This window comes from Psammomys obesus, unplaced genomic scaffold (assembly GCF_907164565.1).
Source record: "Psammomys obesus unplaced genomic scaffold, mPsaObe1.curated_primary_1811, whole genome shotgun sequence".
In the NCBI taxonomy this organism is placed as follows: Eukaryota; Metazoa; Chordata; class Mammalia; order Rodentia; family Muridae; genus Psammomys; species Psammomys obesus.
Genome location: NW_026596134.1, coordinates 10,384,107 through 10,403,595, shown reverse-complemented (window position 1 = coordinate 10,403,595; position 19,489 = coordinate 10,384,107). Strand labels below are relative to the sequence as shown.

At 40.1% G+C, this 19,489-nt stretch overlaps 1 protein-coding gene across 1 annotated transcript; it reads right to left on the bottom strand.

The window, feature by feature from the left end:
- Positions 1–12,180: 12,180 nt before the first annotated feature.
- On the bottom strand, positions 12,181–14,196 carry LOC129666185 (60 kDa heat shock protein, mitochondrial-like). The gene has a single exon (XM_055593239.1). It carries the CDS (start codon positions 14,140–14,142, stop codon positions 12,421–12,423), a length of 1,722 nt encoding a protein of 573 aa, XP_055449214.1. The 5' UTR covers positions 14,143–14,196; the 3' UTR covers positions 12,181–12,420.
- Between the last annotated feature and the right edge of the window lie 5,293 nt (positions 14,197–19,489).

The window sequence follows — 19,489 nt, the reverse complement described above, 5'->3', positions numbered from 1 at the left end:
TTATAGGATTAGTTATAGGGCAGTCTTCTGGGCTTTTCCGTTGAAGAGGATTAGATTGCACACAGCCTACTCACTCTAGCATCGCAGTTTCCCAGAGCCTTAACATCCCTTCATCAGCACTAAGCCAAGGGATGTCAGGCATCTCTAACTTCTTTTCAGTAGGCCATCTTTTGACAAATGCTTCAGCCAACCATACTTTTGACATTCTTTTAAAGTATGTGAGCGTCACATGAAGCCCATAATTACCACTCAAAGGTTCCAGTTTTATGTTCCTTCCACCATCATTAAAATCCATACACATATTCTAAAATCCATACACATATCCTACACATAGTCTCCAGACTTCGTTCTATCTGAATGAATTAGGAAACTCATTAAGCTCTTTAGTGGTGTAGCATACCTTTTTATGGACTATACTTTCTACTTTGTGGAAAAGACAGACAATCAATATCCCTCTCAACTAAGTTATTACACAGGGCCGTAGAGTGTATAGATCCTTGAGGCAAAATTGTACATGTGTACTGTTAGCCTCTTCAACGGAAATCAAATTACTTCTGGTGGTCCCTATGGACCTAATAATAATATTAATTGCATCATCACTGCCTGGCACTTCAGAATAATTTAATTATACCCCTGCTTTTATATCAGACTGAACTGTGTACTGCTTTTCTCACACATGCTCTAATTTACTACCCCTGAACTATTGCTATTGTGTTCTGAGACTACCTTTGAAGGGTGCCTTTTCCTACATGTGCATATACAAATTTAATCTGCTTTTAAGGCCTAGAAATACTTTTCCGCTTTACATATAACCTGCCTTAACAACCTTCTTGTTCACGGCCAGATACAACCATTCTTTTCATTGACAGAAATTCTTTTTTAAATTTACTAACCTGATAACTTGTCACACAAGAATTTTATATCTGTTCAAATAATAAAATAAATCTGCTTTTAATGTTAAACATTTTATGACTTGGAAGTAAGAAGTGCTACAACAGAAGTCTGCAGATGAAACTTAGTAACAATGGGTTCACAATAATTTTGTGAACACACCTGGACCACAGTAAGTAGATAATACATGAGAACACTGAGAAAACTGTCCAAAATAATGTTAAATGCAAACATTTTAACTGTCAATGGGGACGGGATATGAATATGACTTTCTGAGAGGGAAATAAACAGTTGTAGTCTGATACTTACCTTTATTCTATACTATTCCTGATGAAAATTCAAGCACATTCAAAAGTAAAATCATAGCACATGTAAGTGGCAATTCCGTCTGTAATAAATATAAATAATTTTCATTCAGTTACTCTGAAAATATTGTTTTCAGTCTTTAAAATTAAAAACCACACTGAGGTAAAGAAAATATCTCTTCAAGCTAAAAATATTTTCTCTGACTTGACAAAAGCAGATGATAGAGCTGGTGGTTGATGAGTAAGCCCACAGCCTTGAGTTTGACCCCAGCACCTAAACCACTGTTGGCCAAGCAACAAAACCCTGAAGCAGACACACAGCACTTGACTACGCTCTAAAGCTCCTATTGAGGATCTGAAATCTGTAGAACTATCGTCATTGTGAGAGACGGAGGGGGTGGGGCTCTGGATTTTCTTCAATATAGATTAACTATGGGAGAAGTGAGATTTATGCTTCTGGAACAATTAGATGATCCGGACCCTGGATCAACAAACACTCCAGGGATGACAGAGCTGACAATCTCTCTTCTTTGACTGTTTTAATGATACTTTGGGAGAGGCAGTCTACAAGGTCCCAGGCACCCTTGCATGTTCTTGCTGTGTGTAGAAATAATGCAATTGTCGGATGCTTTTTATCCAGGGCTTTTTCTCAGGGTTGTGTTTGAAGAGAACAGATGTGGAGGGAGTTGTTTTGCACCAGTGGGCCAGTTTCCATGGTGACGCTCTGAGTGTTAGTACTCTTCCCCTGTGATCCTCTCATTCCCTGGGTTAGTGTCTATTATAGGCTGAGTCAGCTCTAACAAAATTCACATATTGAAGTCCTAACCCCTAGAGTGTGATCCTCTTTGGAGAGAGGGTCTTTAAAGAAGTGACTAAGAATGAGGTCATTGAAAGATGCTCTAACTGACAATGTCAGGTGTCCTTAAAGGATGAGTAAACTTGGCGTATACCTCTAATCTCAGCACTTGGGAGGCAAAGGCAGGAGGATCTCTGTGAGTTCGAGGCCAGCCTAGTCTTCACAGCGAGTTTCAGGACAGCCAGGCCTACACACAGAGAAACCCTATCTCAAAAAAAACCACACACACACACACACACACACACACTAAGAAAAGAAAATACTTTTGGACTTTTGAAGTAATGGAACTGGAAAGAGCTTCATGCTGATACTCTGCCTATGCTTTTCCCTGTGAGTAAAGATGCCTTTGGTCTCTAACCTATGAATATAAGGTCTTTAGCCTGTGTCCAAGAAAATAGGCACAAGACTAAGTTGACAACTTTAAGTGAACTGAAATACAAACTCTGGGGAGCGCGTGATAACTGATGAATAAATTAAGCAGTATTTTTTCTCCGTCAAAATTGGTTTTGCTTGATTAAAAGCATTTAATTGATGACAGAAAGTTCATATATTTCTTTGAGTTCTGGCTATCATTTTTATATTGCCAAGGGAGGTATTTATTTATTTATGCATTTATTTACTTATTTTGAGAAAGGGGTGCACTGTGCAGCACTGATTTGTTAAGAACTCACTATGGATACTAGGCTGGACTTGAACTCACAAAGATCCTCTTGCTTCTGTTGCCCAGGTTCTGGTATTAAAGGAATGAATTGCCACACACGGCCTTTGACATTTTTATAAAATTTATAAAAGCCCATGTTTTCAGTCACGTTAGGAAAAACTTGTCACTAGTCAAGAGGAAACCATTAGTACATTAATATGTGCCTCCATGATACTTTGCTCAATTATATTTTGTAAGAATAACTCCAACATTAAATTGAGACATGGCATTGTTTAATTTAGATACTTTGTTCTTACACTATTTTCTAAACATTTATTTTAAATGGAATAACATTATTAGTACCTTTCATCTTTTCTCATCAGCTTAATGGATATACATTACGCTCTAGGTCACAAGTTTTGGCTGACTTAAAATATTAAGTTATCCTTCAAGTTGCTCTAATTCCTTCAAAAAAATAGGTATAAAGTTGCTAATATTTCATTGGATTTGGCTGTAGCTTACCTTTCACTTACTGTGAAAGACTTCAAATATTCATAACGAGAAGGACTTAGAGAGCTAATTCAAGGAAGACAGTCTAGGAGTTGTCTTTGGGTTCTATATGGCCTGGCTACTAGTGATATACCTCTTATTTACCTATTCTTTCAGTTTAAAGATATAATTAACTTTAGAGTTGATAGAGTAAATATATCCCAGCTTTTTACTACTGAGTGGCAGAACCAAGGTCCCTGGATTCAGTAAATTTAATCACCACTCAACAATTTCACAAAATTGAGTATACTAGAAATATAATTTCATTTCACTTTCATTAAATTGAATAAGTTTGTTCTTCATTATTCTGTTCCAAGCATATCTTAATCTTAGTTTTATCATTTTTCTTGAACATCACAAATTTTCTCAAGTCTATAATTCCTTCTTTCAACAGTCACCCCATAGCTATAGAAAAAGTCTAGATTTTATCTTGAGTTAATCTCTAGTCATTGAAATGTTTCAGTAAACTGTTTCTTTAAATTCATTTTTTAAAAGTTAATTAACTTTACATCCCAATTGTAGCCTCCTCCCTCCTCTCCTCCTGGCCCCACCCTCCTTCTCTCTTCCCTCTTTATCCCCTCCCCTCCTCCTCCTCAGAAAAGAGGAGCCCCTCCCCCACCTAACCATCCCAGCACATCAGGACTGGCCTGATGAGGCAGCCCCACCAGGGGCAAGTGATCAAGAAGTATGCAAAAAAGGGAGTCCTTGTCAGAGACAGCCTTGCTCCCCTTACTAGGTAGGGAACCCACATGAAGACCAAGCTGTCCATCGTGTACATATGGGTAAGAGTCCTAGGTCTTTGCATGGTATTTGGTTGGTTTCAGTCTCCACAAGTCCCTCTCAACCCCTGTCCAGGTTAGTTGGCTCTGTTGGTCTTCTTCTGAAGCTCCTGTTCCCTCTAGGTCCTTTGATCCTTCCTCCCACTTTTCTACAAGGCTCCCTGTGTACCACCCAGTGTTTGGCTGTAGTCTTAGTATCTGTTTTGATCCACTGCTGGGTGGAGCCTCTGAAAGGACAGCTCTGCTAGGCTCCTGTCTACAAGCACAGCAGAGCATCATTACTAGTGTTAGGAGCTGGCTCTCTCCTATGGTGTGGTCAGGCATTGGTTGGACAGTCCCTCAATCTCTGCCCTATCTTTATCCCTTCACATCTTGTAGGTAGGGTAAATTTTGGGTCAAAGTTTTTGTGGGTTGTGGACGTTTTGGTTTATGATATGTAAACATCTTTTTGTTATAATTCCATGTTGGGGATTTTAGTTTGTCTATACCTGTTAATTGCCTCATGTGGAGCTTGGTTTTTGCTGGAATTAGTTGAATTCTGAGGACTCTGAATTCCTCAGAGTCCTGAGGAATTTATACTCTGAGGGTATAAATATGATAGTCCAGAGGAAGAAGGCACGGCAGCTTGGAGAACTCAGAGGAGGACTGCCTGTGGCTGGTTCACCTTGCTGTTGTGTTTGCTGTTTGATGGTTACCTGGCCTTCTGGATTTCCTGATGATGGGTATTGCCTCCCGCCCCCCAAATCCTACAGATCTAAAGAAGCCAAACAACAAGGAGGACCCTAGGGAAGATGCTTGAATCTCATTCAGAATGGCAAACAGGACAGACACTAGAGGCGGTGAAAGAGAGGGAATAGGACAGGAGCCTACCATTGAGGTCCTCTGAAAGGCTCCATTCAATGGGGGATTGAAGCAGATGCTGAGACTTACAACCAAATTTTGGGCAGAGTGCAGGGAATCTCATGAAAGAAGGGGATGTAGGGGGAATACAAGGACCCAGAGGGGACAGTTGCTCTAACAATAAGGAGACCAACGAAACCAAAAATTCTGGGCTCAGGGGGCCCTGCAGAGACTGATGCACCAACCAAGGACCATGCATGGAGAGGATCTAGATAGAACCCCTGCTCAGATGTAGCTGATGGGCAGCTTAGTCTCTGTGGGTTCCCGAGTGAGGGGAGCAGGGGCTACCTCTAGGTTGCCTGTCCTTTGATCACTTCCCCCTGGTGGGATGGCCTTGCCAGGCCACAGAGGAAGAGGATCCTTGAAGTCCTGATCAGACTTGATAAGCTAGGGTCAGATGGCAGGGGAGGAGAACTCCCCCTTTAAGTGGATTAGGGAGAAGATGAGGGAAGGGGATACAACTGGGATAAAAAATGAATAAATTTTAAATAAAAAACCCCAAAACACACATACAAAACAAAAACAAAAACTTCAAGTCTTTGATGAAAGAAATTGAATAAGATATCAGATTAAAAGATCTTCCATGCTAATGGATTGGTAGGATTGGTACAGTAAAAAGTGACCATCTTACCAAAAGCAACATACAGATTCAGCGCAACCCCATAAAAATTACAGCACAATTCATTACAGACCTGAAAAGAGCGATTCTCAATTTTATATTAAAAAATAGAAGACCCAGGATAGCAAAAACAATCCTGTAAGATTAAAAAAAAAAAATCTTCTAGTGGTATCACCATCCCTAATCTCAAGCTGCACTGCAGAGCAGTAGTAATAAAAACTGCATGGTACTGGTAGAAAAACAGACAGGTCGATCAATGAAATTGAATAAGAGACTCAGAAATAAACCCACACACCTAAAGACACTTGATTTTTGACAAAGAAGCCAAAACCATACAGTGGAAAAGAGAAAACATCTTCAACTAATGGTGCTAGTCTAACTGGATGTTTATAGAAGGATCCAAATAGATCCATATATATATAACACTGTACAAAACTCAAGTTCAAGTGGATCAGAGACATCAACATAAAACCAAATATAATAAATCTGCTATAGAAGAGAAAGTGGAGAATGTCCTTGAATGCACTGGTATAGAAAACAACTTCTTGAACAGAACACCAACAGCCCAGGCACAAAGATAAATAATAAATGGGACCTCATGAAACTGAAAAGCTTCTGGAATGGAAAGAACATTGTTAACAGGACAAATGTCAGACTGCAGAATAGGGCTTCACCAACCTATCTTTACCAACCCTACATCCGACAGAGGGCTGATATCCAAAATATATAAAGAACACAAGAAATTAAACACCAGCAAATCAAATAACTCAATCACAAAATGTGATACAGAGCTAAACAGAATTCTCAATTGAGGACTCTCTAATGGTGGAGAAGCGCTTAAATAAACTTTCAACTTCCTTGGTCAGGGAAATGCAAAGCAAAAAAAAAAAAAAAAAAAGGTCTGAGATTCCATCTTGCAGCTGTCAGAATGGCTAAGATAAAAAATTCAAGTGGCAGCACATGCTGGCAAGTGTAAAACTCCTTCATGGCTGGTGGGAGTGAATTCTTGCACAACCTCTTTAGAAATTACTCTGGCCATTTCTACATCAAGGCTTCTTCTTGGCATATACCCAACATATGCCCCAATATATCTCAAGGATACTTCCTCAACAACGTTCATAGCAGCTTCAGCCATAATAGCCAGAAACTGGAAACAATATAGATGTGCCTCAACTAAAGACTGGATAAAGAAAATGTGGTGCATTAACACAATGGAATACTAGCTATTAAGAACAATGCAATTTGCAGGCAAATGGATGGAACTAGAAAATATAATTCGGAGTGAGGTAACCCAGACCTAGATATGCATGGTTTGTATTCACTTATAAGTGGATATTTCCATAAAGTACAGGATAGCCAGCCTACAATCCATGGACCTGAAGAAGGTAAGTAACAAAAAGGGTCCAACAGAGGAGGCTAGAATCTCACTCAGAAGGGGAAATAAAATAGACATCTGGAGTAGATGGAGGGAGGGATGGAGTGGGGGAGGGGAGGGGGAGGTGAATGGGAACAAATGTGGAAAGAGCAGTGGGAGAAACAGTGGGACAGATAGCGATCATCGGTGCAGGGCATCTCTGGGACCAGAGAGGCTCCCAGGAATCTCTATGGGAGCAACTCTAGATGAGAGTGCTAGCAGTGGGGCATACGGAGCCTGAAGCGTCCCCTCCTGTAGCCAAGTGGGACTTCAAATGGAGCAAGAAGACCACCAACACACCTACAAAACCTCTCACCCAAAATTTGTCCCGCTTAGCACAAGTGTAGGGATAAACATGAAGCAGAGATTGAGGAAATGGCCAACCAATAACTGGCCCACGTTGAGAACTGGCCCACGCTGAGACCCGCCCCACGGGCGAGAACCATCCGCTGACACAATGAACGACAGTCTGCTCTGCCTGCAGACAGGAGCCTAGCATGACTGTCTTCTGAGAGGCTTCATGGGCATTCATGTACCTCTGACGGAAACGGATAGAGACCCAAACAGTAGGCAGAGCCGGGGGAGTCTGGAAGAGCGTGTGGATGGATTGAGGGAGCCAGAGGCATCAAGGACAACACAGGAAGACCTACAGAGTAAACTAGCCTGCGCCCATGGTGTCTCATAGTCTGACCCATCACTAAAAAGCCTCCATGGGCTGAATCTCAGCCCCCTGCTCATAATGTAGCAGATGGGCAGCTTTTTGTTCATGTGGTTCCCCTAACGCCTGGGGCAGGAGATGCCTCCTACTTTGCTGAGAGCCTTTGGATCCCTTTCACATAGCTGTGTTGCCTTGTCTGGCCACAGTCGGGAAGGATGCACCCAGTCCTCCTGTGACTCCATGTGCCAGGGTTGGTACCCACTGGGTGCTCCCCCCTTCTCTTCAGAGAAGTGGAGGAAAGAATCGAAGAGCTCGGTGGGAGGGTGAAACTGGGAGGCGAGGAGGGATTAAATCTCCGAATAAATGGACTTGTAATAATTTGAAATCTTATCAAGTATTTTATATCTGCAGAGATGCAATCTCCTCTTCTTTTCTAATATATCCTTGGGCTCTTTGCAATAGAGAGGTTTTCCACTGCTGGGTTCCTGTTCTTCGCTCTCTTCTGTATGTTCCTGGAGTTTTCATTTAGCTTTTTTTTTTTTTTTTAGATACTTCATGTCACTCTCCTAATAGCCTTCCTCCCTGTGTTAGCTCTGCAGATTCCATAGCACATGCTGCTGATGACACCCAGTGGCAAGCCAAAGAGAAGCAGCCCAAACATCCACAGCGCTTGAATAAAGACCCAGTTAAAAATCTGGCACCAAATACTGGTACTTTTTAAATCCCTTCCTCGGTCTACTGAGCGTAAACTACTGTTGGTTTGAAGTAGTCAGTACAGCTTCAGGTGCCATCATCAATTTGTCCACCAGCAAGGTATTTATATAGTCATTTCCACCAACATGACCAAATAAAATCTCTATGGAAGTGGTCTCTGCAATCTCCAACAACTCCCTGAACATTTGACTTTAGTCTGGTGTATTTAAGCGTTTTTTTTTTTTTTTTTTCTCATCAATCACTTCAGTGACTACAAGCTTTCCCATGCCTCCAAGTTCACGCAGTAGGAGCCATCCATAGTTAGGTAGGTCTAAAACCATGTGAAATCCCTGCTGATATACGGGTCCACCTCCACACTCATTGCAAACTGTAAACAAGCGCAGAGGACATCTATTTCAGTGCCGCATTCCCAGACACTTCTGAGACAGAAAGTGGCAATCCACGTAAAATCAATTCCGAAGCAGCATTTCTCTTTCAAAGCTGATTCTTCCATCAATATAAACCCAAAACAAATGATATGCACCCTCAGCACGGGCGAAACATCTCCTGACTTGAGAGTAACTGAGTGAGAACCGCAGTCGGTGAGCAAATTCAATAATGAAACCTCATCTTTAATCTGTGGTTCTTTGTTATCATAGGTTAAGTTCCACTTTAATAGTTTACTATTGGATAACCCCCGAATTCAAACTCTGAAGAAGTGCATCAAAAAGACACATGTCATTTTCTCAATTAGCTTTAATGATTCCTGTAGACCTTCTACAAATTCAGTACAGACACCCAGGAGAAGCAAAATAGCTTCAACAGGGAGGGCTGGCCAGCTCCTCCAGCCGCCCTCTCAGCTGAGGAACAGCGTGGACTGAACGTGCAGGAAAAGGCAGAAGCAGCTGTGCCAGGCACCTGCCTGCCAGGAAATGGGGAACAGAAGGCAGAAGCTAGGAGCCCTGGTACGTGAGAAGGGCCGGGCGCAGAAATTCCTTGTTTTTAAAAAAGAAAACTGACTCTGTGCTTTTATGGAATATGTGTGTGTGTGTGTGTGTGTGTGTTGAACCCTGTACTACTTACTACCTTGTTCAGTCTGAAATACTTGCTCTCAGGACTGCAGCCCTCTGGTCATTCCCAGGACTTACCTTTCACTAGCCTTCTGGTTTTCCTGTTGTCTTGGAGAACATAGTAACTTCCTGAGAATGAGACATGGCATCCAAATTTCCAAGTTCTAGCTGTGTCAGAGAGTAGAGAAGAATATGCCTAGTTTTAAAGAGACATTTTCTTGAAGGGAAATAGGACACTTACATTCGTCACCCAGGAGGTAACTAGTGAGGTAGGCCTAGCAGACAAAGATTAAACAGCTTCAGGAAAGGCTAAGAGCAAAAGCACTCATCAGTCATTTTTGGAATCAGCCTCTGGAAGGGACTCTGATTGTTAGACCCTGCTTGCTCTGGCTCAGGCTGTGAGCTTGCCACTGGGTACAGAAAGGCTAGGAACAAACCTTCATTGAGAGTTGCACCAGAATGTAGAAAAATGGAAATCCCTACAATAGGAAAACTGATCAAACACCGAGCGCCCCAAATGTAGCCTGTCTTCATTGTATTTCATATGTAAAAAATGTGATTATTTTGCTCTCCTACTTACCCTCTAGGTTAGTTAATACCGAGTTCTAGGTGAAAAGCAAACCCTTAAAATGTTGTATCTTTTTCTTCCAGCACTCTGTGTTTCTAATTTATGGAAATGTGAGTCTTTTTCCTTCCTAGGATCTTTCCCCTGAAAGTTTAAAGGAATACCTACCCTTGTTCTGAGATCTCATACGAAACAAACAGGTATGAGCACTGTTTAACTCTGTAGATATTTTTAGACTGTGTACTTTTGTGGTTTGGGGTTTGAGTTTTATTTTGTTTTTGACAAGCCTACAGGAAAAGGACAGAATTTGCTGCCAATCTAACTTTCTTAATTCAGGAGTATTTTGAAGAACAGTGTATAAGTAGATGGAATACTTGGAAGTTGAGTTGATACATTTTCAGGTTTGTCATTTTTAAAATCTTTTGTTATGCTTGTTTTTTGTTTGTTTTTATAATGTACTCTTTTAATATTATTTCAGAACTGAGTTGACACTTTAAGAGTAAAGCTATACATGAAAATAAATTCGATTATACATGAATATAAAAATTTTAATCAGTTGAAAGCATTTTAGGTCTTAGTATTGTTTAACATACAAATATTTACTAGAAGGCTGTATTTCATAGAGATAAATATTTCTTATGAAACATTTTGTTTATATGTTTAATATTCCCTAATTAGCCATGATGTAAAAATTATGTAAAAGATTATTTAGTCTTATAAACTATGTATTTTCATCATTTTGTTAATGGAGGCTGACATTATTCCTTATCATTGTGGAATATTTGGCTTAGCCATACTAAAAAAAATCAAATACAAAAATGCTTTCCTACTCTGCTTTGCCTTTCTTTCAGTGCAGTTTAAAGAAGCACACGCATTAAAAACAAATAAGGGTTTTATATTTGAACCATCTGTTACAAAAGTAACTAATTTGTTGATTTAGAAAGACATTTTTAAAAGTTCTTCTCTGTGTCCAAGGGCACCATACTGAACTTTCCTGGGACTCCATTCCCTCTGGAAGAATGACTGACGTGAACGGGAGGATCTACACTTGGAGAGCTGGATTTCTAGTGCACAATAATGTCGTTCCTGGCAATAATGTTTTCACGGGAAACCCGGGTATTGATAAGAGACAGCCCAAACTGATTTTCAGCATGGCAGTAGGTTAAATCAATAAGTTAAGCTTTCCATTTAGAATTCATAAGTGGATGTATCTATGATGAGGAGGCTGGAAAAGACTAAGATGACATGTGTGGTCCTAAAGTGATGATTCTGAGGAATCTCTTTGGCAGTTCATGATGCTCTCCCCTGTGTGAATGGAGTCCAGGGTTCAAAGCAAAGAACCCTTTCATGCGTAGAAATTTTAGATTCTGTTCTATTTTTAAGAGCAGCTATATCACTAGTGATTCATCAACTCTTTGGCACGGTCACTCATTTATTTCCAAAAAGGCTATCTTATAACCACACTTCTTTCCAGGAAACCTAGCAGCTAAGTAGAAAGCCTAATGACTGACAGGAATTACATAGAGACCGTCCTTTTTGTTAAGAAGCAGGGTTAATTGAACTAATGTGCTAAATCTTGGGTAAATAATTATGCAGAGATTGACAGAAAGCTTCTTCATCTTTTTTAAAAATAAACTTTAATTTCTATTATTTAATTTCTTTATTTTTCTCTTCATCTCAAACATCTGAGAATGTTGTCTCCTTCAAGAAAAGCTACCTTTTCTTTGGAGTGATGTCTTCTTAAACTACACAGAAGTTTTCAAGACTGTATGCTATGCCACTAGGTTTCAGCTTTGCTTGTAGCATCTTCTCTTAGGCAGATGTTACTTGACAAGCTGCTCTTTTTCATCACTGTTGGACTCCTGATGCCTTTACTGTCTTTGAGGTAAAGCCATAGTTTTACGTGGACTCCGGAGTTGGTACTTCACTTTTACAGGATTACTTTCCAGCTTTTGTGTAAGTTGAAAGTGTTCGAAATTTTTGTCTCCCAGTCATTATAGATTGTCTTATTGTCTTTATGATTCTTTTTTTTTTAACTTTAAACAAAATTTTATTACACAAAGGTTGTCACATAATTGGATACTTCTCTACTCTGTACAGTTATTCTCACTCTCCACAGAAAGGCTGCTTCTGAACTTCTCATGTGGTGACATAGTGCTACAATCCTGAACAGAACAGTAGAAATGCCTCAGTGATTTAAGTTGAAAGCAGGACACTGGTATATGGCTCTTGCATCCAGTATCAGGAATGTACAAATGTCTTTATTCAAAAATACAAAATAAATTATCTGTAGGCATGGACAATGACAGCAGTAAACCATTATATATTATCAATGGAAACCAGTAACTGATGGTTACAGTGATTAGCCAGCCTTCTCTTCAGTCATTTTCTTCAGGTGACTTCTCTGAAGTTATCCGCGAGGAACCTGCCTTGAGCTTCCTGTCACAGTTCATTGATAAGGGCAAAGCACTATTCTAGGAATTAGAACATGCCACCTCCCATACCCCCTCCCATTCCACCCATTCCACCCATTCCAGGGTCCTTCTCTTCTTTAGGGATTTCTGTCACTACAGCTTCTGCTGTAGTTAGCAAGGAGGCCACCCCAGCAGCATCCAGTAAAGCAGTTCTTACAACCTTTGTTGGATCAATGATGCCCTTTTCCACCATGTTCACAAAATCTCCAAGCATAGCATCATAACCAACCTCTGAGGAACTCTGCAAAATCTTCTCAACTATCAAAGATCCTTCAACACCAGCATTCTTAGCAATAGTCATTGCAGGAATTTTGAGTGCTCTTTTAATAATTTCTATACCTATTTTCTGATCATCATTAGCAGGCTTTAGTGAATCCAAGGCTGGGATGCACCGAAGCAGAGCGCAGCCCCCTCCCAGAACAATGCCTTCTTCAACAGCTGCTCTTGTAGCATTGAGAGCATCCGTAACTCGGTCCTTCTTCTCATTCACTTCAACGTCACTTGTCCCTCCAACCTTCAACACAGCTACTCCATCTGAAAGTTTAGCAAGGCGCTCATTCAGCTTCTCCTTTTCATATTCACTAGTTGTGATTTCCAGCTGCTCAGTGATTTCTTGAATACGTTTTTCAATGTGAGCTTTGTCACCCTTTCCTTTCAAAAGCATGGCATCATCTTTGGTGACAATGACCTCTCCAACTTTTCCTAAGTCATGAGCTTGAACATCTTCAAGATTTAGATTCAACCCCTCTTCTCCAAATACTGCACCACCAGTAGCAATTGCCATATCTTTAAGCTGGTTCTTCTTATTGTCCCCAAACCCTGGAGCTTTGACTGCTACAACCTGAAGACCAACTTTTAGCCTGTTCAAAACTAGTGTGCTTAAAGCTTCTCCATCAACATCTTCAGCAATTATAACCAAGGGCTTCCGATGGGCATTGGCAATTTCAAGAGCGGGTACAATGGACTGGACACTAGAAATCTTCTTTTCACTCAGCAGAACATAGGCATCTTGGAATTCACATTTTTGACCTTTTGATGTGTTAATAAAATATGGAGAAATATATCCTCTATCAAACTTCATGCCTTCAATAATTTCTAATTCGTCATTCAGGGTGTTCCCATCCTTTACTGTGATGACGCCCTTTCTTCCAACCTTTTTCATTGCATCAGAAATGATGTTTCCAATGTCTTTGTCTCCATTTGCAGAAATTGTAGCAACCTGAGCAATTTCTTCAGGGGTTGTCACAGGCTTAGACTGTTTTTTAAGTTCAGCAATTACAGCATCAACAGCCAACATCACACCTCTCCGGATTTCCACTGGATTAGCCCCTTTGCTGATCTTCTCAAAGCCCTCCTTGGCAATAGAACGTGCCAGAACAGTAGCAGTGGTAGTGCCATCCCCAGCCTCTTCATTTGTGTTATTGACAACATCCTGAACAAGTTTAGCTCCAATATTTTTGTATTTATCCTTCAAATCAATCGACTTTGCAACAGTGACTCCATCTTTTGTTACTTTGGGACTTCCCCAACTCTGTTCAATAATCACTGTTCTTCCCTTTGGCCCCATTGTAACAGCCACAGCGTCGGCTAAAAGGTCTACACCTTGAAGCATTAAGGCTCGAGCATCCGCACCAAATTTTACATCTTTGGCATAGGCCCGAGTTAGATGAGGAGCCAGTGCTCGGGACACTGGTCTTATCTGGCGAAGGACTGTGGGTAGTCGAAGCATTTCTGCGGGGCGGCGGCGGGAGAGCACTCGGCGAGGCAGGCCGTCGGCGGCGAGTGAGGGCGTCTTTATGATTCTTATGTAGTAGCACACACCTTTAACCCTAGCATTCAACAGGCAGAGGCAGATGGATTTCTATGAGTTCAAGGCCAGCCTGGTCTAGAGTGAGTTCCAAGACAGCCAAGGCTATACAGAGAAACCGTGTCTCAAAAACCAAAACAAAGATATTAAGACCTGGAGGGGACAGAAATTCCACAAGGAGAACAACAGAGCCAAAATACCTGGGCCCAGGGAGGCCTACCGAGACCGATTCTCCAACCAAGGACCATGCATGGAGAGTACCTAGATCCCCTGTTCAAAGGCAGCCCATTGGCTGCTCAGTTTCCAAGTGGATTCCCTAGTAATGGGTACCAGGGCTGTCTCTGACATGAACTCAGTGGTCAGCTCTTTGATCACCTCCCCCTGGGCAGGGTTACAGCCTTGCCAGGCCACAGAAGAAGATGATGCAGCCTGCCTTGATGAGACCTGATAAGCTAGGGTCAGATAGAAGGGGAGGAGGTCTACCCCTATCAGGGGACTAGGGAAAGGGGATGGGGGAAGGAAAAGGGAAGGAAGGTGGAACCAGAAGGAGATGAGGGAGGAGGCAACAATTGAGATATAAAGTTAATAAATTGCAATAAATAAATATATAAATTAAATTAAATTAAAAAATGAATTAAAATCAATTTAGTAGTCATTGAAAAAAAACCAAAAAGATTTATTTTATTTTAAATCATGTGCGTCTCTAGGTCTGTGTGTCTTCTCATTTGTGACTACAGGTGCCTGCATATTCCAGAAGAGGACATCAGATCTTCAAGAGCCAGAGTCACAGATGGTTATGAGCAGCCTCGAGTGGGTGCAAGGGACTAAAATTAGATCCTCTGGAAAAGAAATAACTATTCTTAATCATTGAACTGTTTGTCTATTCCTTATGTTTTTATTAAAGAAAAAAGTCTGTCCTGACTTAAATTGATTCTCTAAAAGAATGGACCCTGAAATTAAGATTTTTCTCAATAATCTCATTCACGCTGAGGGTATGTGTGCTATAAAGGTCAGAAGTCAAAGAGGATTTGCCTTAGGGGATGAGACTTACTTTATACGGTTCTGAAAGTTTATCTAGTTTAATTAATTTATTCATATTTTCTGGCATTTGTTACATCTAATCTATGAAATTGTGACACTGATACAGGAGAAACAGTCATTAGGAGTCTTGCTTTCTGAAGTTAGACTAAACTATAAGTAAGTCCATTTTCCTTTACTAAGTTTTATTTCCTAATTTCTTTGAACTACAAATAAATTAAGGTGGTAGACTTATGGACCTAATAACCAACATTATAATTAACACCTAAAGCTGACAGAAAGGAATGAAGTATTTATGTTGTCTTTCCTTACATAGTACCTCTGAGTCACCAAAAAATGGCTGAAGCAAATTTTATCTTCATAGAAATATTTGTACTGAAAAGGAGAAAAGAGGGTAAGGAGTTAGGACTGGGAGGAGAGGAGGAAGGGGGTCTGTTTGGGATGTAAAGTGAATAAATAAATAAAATAAATAAATAAAAAATAAATAAATAAGTGGGCATGGTGGTGCACACCTGTAATGCCTAGACTTGGGGAGGCAGAATCAGATGGATCTCTGTAAGTTTGAGGTCAGCCTGGTCTACAAAGTGAGTCTAGGACAACCAAGGCTACATAGAAAAACACTGTCTCAAACAAACAAAAAGCCCAAAAAGTTATAAAAAAAAGAAAAAAGGAGAAATATTACTGATAGATTAGGTTTGATAAAACATACCTGTAATCTCAGAATACAAGAGGCTAATACAATAAGACTGCACGGTATTTTTTAGGCCACCCTAGGCTGTAGTAAGATCATCTGTGTAGATGTGTGTGTGACAGAGAGAGAGAGACTAAGAAAGAGAGAAATGAAAAGGTAAAATAACATTCTCCTTTAACCACGGATGATTTTAATCCCTTTAGTCAACAAATGACTGCTACATCATGAAATGAAAGCAGAAAGCTTCCTAGACATCATGTACTTCCTAACACAGGCATTCCACACACAAAAGAAAGAAGGGAACTTAAAAAGGCTGGAAGAAAGGAAGAAAGAAAGGAAGGGAGAATGGAAGGAAGAGGAAAGGAAACAAGGAAGTCAGGAAGAAAGGATGAAAGGAAAAAGAAAGGAAAGAAAGAAGAAAGAAGGAAGAAAGGAAATTATGTTTGATAACTTGAGAACCCAGTTGGTGGAACTGTTTGGGAAGGATTAGGAGGTGTGGTCTGGTTGGAAGATGTGTGTCGTGGGAGCTGGCTTTGAGGTTTGAAAAGCCCACACTTTTCCCAGTATCTTTGTCTGTCTGGTACTTGTGGGTAAGATGTAGGCCCTGATTACTGCACCAAGACCATGCCTGCCTGCCTGCTGCCATGCTCTCTGCCATAATGATCATTGACTGGAACCCTCTTGAACCAAGAGTCCCAAATTAAATGCTTTCTTTTAAAAGTTGCCTTGGTCATAGTGTCTTATTAGAGCAATAAAAAAGTAACTAAAACACCCATAAAGCTTCTAAATCTCTCATGATTTGCTGGATAAATGTGGTAGGCTTGTAGTATAAAAAATATCACTATTATACTAACATCAGAATTGACACTACAATCGTAAAAGTCTAGACTATGGGAAACAGAACTACCTGCTTCTTCAGGTCTTTGAGTACCAGGGAAAAATTGAAAAATGACTAGAGGGAGGAAAATGATTTGCTTAAAGATTTAAATACCTGAAAAGCATGGACACATGACACTTTTAAGTGTCACGCTCAGTGATGAACCATGTGGTTTACAGTATTCTACAGGATCATAACGGGACTGAAAGAGTCTTGCAGGTTTCTGCAGGACAGTTGTGATAATATTATAAGGCTGTACGCTACACATGTTGGTGATAATGCTGGCGTGGCTGTATGCTTCACATGTCGGTGATGTAATCAGCTTCCCAAGCCAACAGTAGTATGGATGGATCCACGTACGGGTCGAATGTGATATTCAATGGTGACAATAGATGATTATGCATCTGGTTTATGTAATTACTACCTGGTAACTTTTTACTATTCCAGTAGTGTCTTCTTAGAAGTGAAAGTTTACTGCGTAACAGTAAGCTGTGGTAGATTGACAGCAGTCTATTTCAGTTTGTGTTCCTCTGATTACATCAGGAGGCCACAAGATGCCTTACAAAATGTAAGTCTGTCTAAGTACTCTATGATGTTTGCTCAAGGCGGAAGTCCCCTAATGACACATTTCCAGGATGCATCCCTGCCATCAAGTGATACATGACTATACATCAGGCAGAAGCAAAGTATGGATTTTATTGGATCCTGATTCCTAACAACCACAGAAAAAAAAATTAAGAACCATACAAGCAAGGAGCTGCCACAGGAATCATTGTTACAGGAAGATGTACAGGAATCATTTGTTGGCATGAAATGCTATAAATTTGTTTCATTTTTTATAAAAAGATATTTTTTTTTCTCTTAGAATAGAATAAGGGGGTGAGTAGATTGGGAAATAGTTCAGTCAATAGAGTGCTTGTCGGAGAAGTACAAGGACATGAGTTTTACTCTCCAGCAACATTATAATAAGTCACCAGGGAGGAAGCAACAGGCAGATTCCTGGATGCTATTGGCCACCCAGTTTCCTCATTCTGTGAGCTCTGGGTTCAGTAAGAGACTGTCTGGAAGAAAATATTTATCTCCTTCTAGTGCAAGAGACAACCTAAAACAAAAGTAAGTCTCCAGTATCTGGGAACTGAGTTATTTCTAGTAGAGATGCTTTGTTGTGTTCTGCACTTTCAGGTCGAGGAATGGCATCTTTCATTCAGGAAAGAAGGAAAGAGTATTTCTTACAGAGGCTTTTCCAGGAATACATTAAACTGAGATCAGTTTACTTCTGTGGTATGTATACAAGACAGGTTTTATATAGCCTCGGGTAGAAAATGGGATTAAAAGGCACCACTGCAACATTACTTGTCATCTTTATGCCCATTTATGACTGTTTGGTACTGAGGAAGTCATTCAGATTCATCCTGGGTACCCTTAGTGAGTCTGCACACCTTAAAAGAGCATCCACACAACAATGGATATGGGAGAAGCTTGGCAAATTCTGTGCACACAGCTCTTCCCACTCTTTACACCTTGTGTGTTTACTTGTTTATCTTCCAGTAAGTTCATTTGTCAATTATTCCTTGTAAGTCCTACTTTTCTTTCAAGACAGATATTAAGCTCTCTCTGACAGTTGCCTTAAACTTGAAGGTATAGAGACAGAATGACCCTTTGGCTGTTATGTTTTCCCTTAGGTACTCAACAAGCATCTGAACACCCTAAAATAGATATTATATGAAGAGTTATAGGTTTGGAAAACTACTTCTCATAGGTTTTCAAAGAAAATCTCTGATCCCTTTGATGAAGGCAGTTACTTGGAAATTCCAACTGCCTATCCTTTAGATTTTCCATAGCAGGCTCTGTACTTAGTAGCAGCTGATTGGCTGTTACCAAAGTTAAGGGGACTGCTAAAGCAGCCAACTGTGAAAACTCGGCCCTTGACACTGGGTCTTCAATCTATACAGAAGAAACAAGGCTAAATATAAAACAAACAACAACAACATCCAATTAGAAAAAAGACAACGCGGAAGACATACAATTAAAGGTAATGATAGTCATGAAGATGAAAACAAGACCACTGTTGTGATATTAATTTCATATAATCACTTTTCTGTGACAATAGGATAACTGTAAATGAGTCATATAGGAGAAGGAAGGCTCCTTCATTGGTCGAATTCATAGAGTTTGATATCACAGATGAAAAACATCTCAAATACATTTGTCTTAGACAGTTGGATAAATTCAGTTTATCCAACTGGACTTCAGTCTACAGTATTGACTCTAAACAGAAAAAATGAGTAAAATATAAAAAGAAAGGCAATCAGTGAGAAATTAAGGGTAGTTGTGATCATGAATATGAAAGTAAGCTCCCTGCTGTAATATTAATTTGATGTAATACATTTTCTATGGTAATTAAATAGCTACAAATGAACCAGATTGAGAGAGGGTGGGCTCCTCCTTTGGCACAATTCACAGTGTTTAGCGGCAGAAGAGATGGAAATTCCAAATGTGTGGCTTTTAATAGACAATTACAGAAAACCAACAATAATTAAAGGCATGGGTAAGGAGAATTGTTTAACTGTTGTCAGTTTAACTGTTAAATAAGTTGAAAAAAAGGAGTGAAAAACATTGCCTTTTTTTTTTTTCATTATATGGCTTCCAACTTTGAATCTGAC